Source organism: Pholis gunnellus, assembly GCF_910591455.1.
Source record: "Pholis gunnellus genome assembly, chromosome: 21".
NCBI lineage: Eukaryota > Metazoa > Chordata > Actinopteri > Perciformes > Pholidae > Pholis > Pholis gunnellus.
Window position 1 is genome coordinate 14,880,904 of NC_136548.1, and position 5,077 is coordinate 14,885,980.

The 5,077-nt window shown below is 44.7% G+C and overlaps 1 protein-coding gene across 1 annotated transcript in view; it reads right to left on the reverse strand.

Annotated features, from left to right (window-relative positions):
- Positions 1-4,447, reverse strand: part of trim8b (tripartite motif containing 8b) — an 8,971-nt gene extending 4,524 nt beyond the window's left edge. Inside the window, exons 1-2 of the mRNA XM_079182130.1 lie at positions 3,091-4,447; positions 1,878-2,560 (exon numbers count right to left, since the gene is read on the reverse strand). Coding sequence (XP_079038256.1) covers positions 1,878-2,483 — 606 coding nt within the window. The 5' untranslated portion in view covers positions 2,484-2,560; positions 3,091-4,447. The remainder of the gene's footprint in view (positions 1-1,877; positions 2,561-3,090) is intronic.
- Positions 4,448-5,077: the final 630 nt, after the last annotated feature.

Below are 5,077 nucleotides of genomic sequence, written 5' to 3' on the forward strand. Positions count from 1 at the left end.
CCTCAAGGATTATTTTTAGCCTCAACAATAGCCACACGCATTAAAGATGGTATTTCTTGCTCTTTAATTGTATTGGTTTAGTGGAGGTTATATAGCCCAATCGAATTGTCATAGTCCTATATGATAGTAAATGAGTATCTTTGTAGTTTTGGACTGTTGCTGGGACAAAACAAGACATTTGAAGACATCTCCTTGGACCGTGGGAAATCATAACGAGCATTTTCCGCAATTTTTTTGTATTAAGACAAAGAAAATAATTGTTGGCTGAAGCCATTCTTTTAATTTATACCGGCTTAGCCAATGTTAGCATGCTAAGAAGCATAATAGCTTTGTCATTGTGAGCATGCTAGCTTTAAAAAAAAGGCACTGCTGTCCCTGGCATGCTAACACACGACAGGATGGTTAACCCGGTAAACATTACACCCGGTTAATATCAGCATCTTCTCACAGCGGGCATTTGTATTTAATAAACATTAAAGAGGTCGTGGTATTGTGGATGCTGGCTAACTGCGACACTGAAGCAATCGTTAATGTTTATCAAGTTCACCTGTGCTGCTTCTACCGTCCTGATTAAAGAGGACGTAGTAGTAAAAAGATGTCTATGTGACGGCTTTCTGAACAGTTTTTATATTCAGAACAGGTCCCAGCCTCCTGTGCCTCAGGCAACCGATTAACTATACATACAGCTGAGTCATAGCATTACCAGCAGGAAATACACCCTAGCATGACACAGTTGACACCTAAATAAGGGTGTTGGGGTGAACAAAATGAGTCAGTCAGCAGTGAGGCCTCCGTGGCTCTCCCTCTGACTAAGCTGCCCGGTGACACACACCACCTTTAAAGAAGGGAGAAGGGGGAGACAGGGGGAGACAGGGGGGGGAGGAAAACCAATCCGACCTCTGCCCGAAACCGACGACAGCCAGCACCAAACCCCCAGGAAGGGAAGAGGTTAATAAAGTAGACTGCAGAATCAGGCGACGAATCACTTTAATCCCCCTTCCCCTCCCTCACAACTGGCGATCCCTGAGCTAGGATGCACCTGTGCTGGGGAGATAAGGCCCTCTGAGGGCCCCTCATTGTTCCACCCTCGACTGCATTGTTTGTCATTCCAACAGATGAGAACGTAGGCTGGAGTGGATCACAACGGAAAAATGCACAAGACTCTCACACAAGAAAGAGACTTAAAACGCAATATTATTTAAAAATGGGTAATTCTGCTTCTGACAGAGTGAATTGATTTAAGCAAAACATGAGCGATGGTCCCTAAAACCCCCCCCTAGTTCTTTATTTGGCTAAATATAAAAATAGAATAATATTCCCTTTGTTCTGGTGGGATTTGCTTGGATAAAAAATGACCTCACTGGCTTGTGTGAAGCTCCCTTTTGGTACTTGAGTGGGCACTTAGCCAACACGTATTGATCACCGATGAATTGACAAATTCTTGCAAGCAGGGCAACAACTGACGGTTATCTTCCGCCAGAGAGCAGGGTGCAAAAACACTAATCGATTACTTTCTCGATTAGTGGATTCGTCTATGAAATGTACATCAGTTTCCCAGAGTGCAGTGCGAGATCTTCAAACGTTTTTACCGACATAAGATATTTAGTTTACTATCAGAGAAGCTTAGAAGCTGGAACCGTTGAATCTTCGCAGTTTTTTTGCTTAGAAAATGACAAATCGGTTTATTTTTGATCTATCGAATAATCAATTAAGCGGCTAATCGTTTCATCTTTTCTTCTCTGGGAGTCGCTTCCATCAAGAGAGATGAAACCAAACCACGGGCTGTAATTCAGTTTCTGTCACAGTGTCAGATTGGGACGACACCCTGAAGTGAACATGTATGCGTTTAGTGTACGTGTAGGATACGTGATTCTTACTCTGATGTCGTTGCGTCGCAGCTCCACGTCCGTGACCGCGTGGCCGTGGCTCGGGTGGCAGCGGGCGAAGCAGCAGTACTGGCACACCGCCGTCTGCTCGGCCTCGCAGTGGTACAGCCTGTACTCGTCGTGCTGCAGGCAGGTCCAGGCCTTCACCGCCTCCGCCTCCACCAGCAGGTGCCCGAGGGCCGAGCACGGCTGCTGCAGGTGCGTCTGGACGTGGGACTGGCAGCACGGGGCGTTGCAGCGCAGGCAGACCTTCACGGCGGGCAGCGGCGGGCCTCGGCGGCACAGGATGCACTGCAGAGCCGGCGCGGCTGGCTTCTCCACGCTCAGGGCGTTGTACTTCTCCACTATGTTGGACAGCTTGTGGTTCTTCTCCAGGCTGGGCTTCTGCGTGTATGCGTGGTTGCACTCGGGGCAGCGGGCCAGCAAGGACTCTTTGGCCCAGGCCTCGCTGATGCAGCCCCGGCAGAAGTTGTGCTTGCAGGGCAGCTGGATGGGATCTGAGAACACGTGCAGGCAGATGGGGCAGATGAGCTCCTCCTCGAAACAGTTCCTCCACGTCTCAGCCATGTCAGAGGCCATCATGGTGCGGGCAGGCATACACTAACGGTTCCCCCACTTCTACCAGACCTCGAGGGCTCTCTGTCCTCGAAGGAAACCAGACTCTCAAAACGAGCCTTGAGGGGAAAAAGATTTTTAAAAAGCAACAAAAAAACAAAAAAAAAACTTGATGCCGTCCTGAACGATCAAGTCTGTATATTTCAACCCTTTGTGACCAAATCAAACGAGACTCCCTGACAGTGACCAGTATTGCTTATTGCTGCAGCATGAAGGCAAATATCCAGCAAATTGACCAGAGAAGGCTTCAGGGAAAGGATGACAACACCTCGGAGATTTCAACACACACACAGCAGGATCTGACGTTACACAGATTACAGTAAACGGTGCTTTCCTTTCCTCTAAAATCACACACACACATACACACACACACACACACACACAGGGCCTTCTGTGTGTTTATAGGCCTACAGGAAGCTAAAAGCCTGTCAGCTACAGGTAAAGCAAGCAAGGCACAGCTAATTTAAACATCTACATAATGACTTCTATGATCACGAGGCGAATCAATCTCTGTGTAGCACATTAAAAGACACCTGATCTTTTTTTTTTGTTTTTTTTTTGCTGCTGCTGCCTGTTCAGGCCCTGTTACCTTGAGAGCTTCCTTCACTCCAACGTCGGATTATGATTGACTGAGGACCGGTTCAGACCAACAAACCACGAGAAACGGGACCGCTCCAGTCCAGTCCAGTCCAGTCCACACCCCTGATTACTATTCACACAAAGACAGTCTTTTTTTTTTTTAAAAACAACCCTGAATCTGTATTTATCTGGACGTCAAGGACGCTTGATTCCGTCAATAATCTCGGCGCAGCGCGATGCTTTTGTCCGCTGAATCATAAATAAGTATCCGAGGAGCCTCCACCTGCAGTTTAATTATACATACAAGACGCGACGCTTTGGCAGTAGACAAGAAATGCTGTTTAACGACTGTTTAACCCTTTAATCTAACATAAAAGCGACATTTCTATCAGATGAATACCGCCTGCTATGTGGAGCTCAGCTCGCATATCTGTACACAAGGCCTCTCGGCTTTTTTTTTTTTTTTTTTTTTCTCTTCTTCCCCTACCAGGTTTCTGTCGACAACAAAAGGCTTTATAATCTCATTAAACTTAAAATAAAGCATCATTCCGGAGCCATCGTTTGGAGCCCGTTTACTGCATAGTTAATCGTTTTAATAGTCGCGTCACAAAACAAAGGGTTTTTAGGATCCGCAGGAATGTTGGCTTCTGTTGCAGAGGCACATCTATCAAATATCTCCTCGCGCACAGATTATTGTTACAACGTATCCAGCTCGTGTCCTCTTCGGCCTACACCTTTACGCACCTCAGCCTTTGGACAACAACATATTTATTCTACTTCCTTATCTGGATTAAATGGTGTAAATTACCTCAGACGTCACCTCACCATTTTCTACCACAGCACAGGTACAGATAAACACTAGCTCAACCGGAGAGGACGGTCATTATATATGTGAAGCAGCCATATTTTTTTATATATATGTTTTAACTAATTAGAAATACAACCAAAAAAATAAATAATACCCTCCTAATCTTAAAGGGGACGTCGCTGTCCTTGTTAGGGGTAGCTGTCATCAGCCATCTTGCAAATCCTCATTTAAAAAAAAAAAAAAAGGAGAGAAAAAAGGAGATATCCGCCGTGAAGAAGCTGCTTTTCGATAGCTGAGCTACACATGCACGTTAACGGCAAAAGTCCCGTCGTTATCAAAGGAAAAAAACGCCTTTTTCGGGGTCGTTTTTGTAGGTCCAACCGGAGCAAGATTGACGAGGGTATTCGTTCGTGGCCTTATCCGGTGTGAGTCGACTGGTTCTTTAAAATCCAACACGGTAGAGAATAATAATCGGTGTTTTCTCTCTCCCCCCTCTTTTCTTTCTCTGTCTCTATCGGTCAGGCTTTAGAGAGAGGAGGAATGCAGCCGAGCTGGACTGGTCTCGAACCAGCGTCAAGATAACCGGTGGAACGGACCACTTCCGGGGCCGCTTTTCAAAATAAAACATCGGGGTTGAGAGCAAAACCTGAGGTCATACTGAGTTAAGCCAATTGATCATTCAGATTTCAGATACAATTATACATTTCATCCATATTTTGTACATTCATTTTATAGTTGATATAGGGGTGATGTAAGTACGGATATATTTACTCAAGTACTCTACTTACGTAGAAATCAGAGGTACTACTACTAATACTACTACTACTAAAAATAATGGTAATAGGCTAGGAGTGTTTTCATTTTATACAACTTTACACCTCTACTTCGCTACATTTGTCTACTTTTCAGATTACATTTTTTTATCCCCCTCCTGTCCAGTAAGAACCTTGAATCTGCAAATTTAATGATTTTGAATGTTTGTGACGAACTGAAGAAGGAAATTCCTTTGTGTGTTGCGAAAAATCTCCTAAATAAACTATAGAAAACCTCCTCATCGGCTGATAAATGCATCACCACGAAGCTGAAAACAGGGCTGTTTTCTGAGCTTTTTTTAGAGATACATGGTTCTCACAGGACAGTGACTCTGCAAATATATATATATATATATATATATATATATAGCAACAGA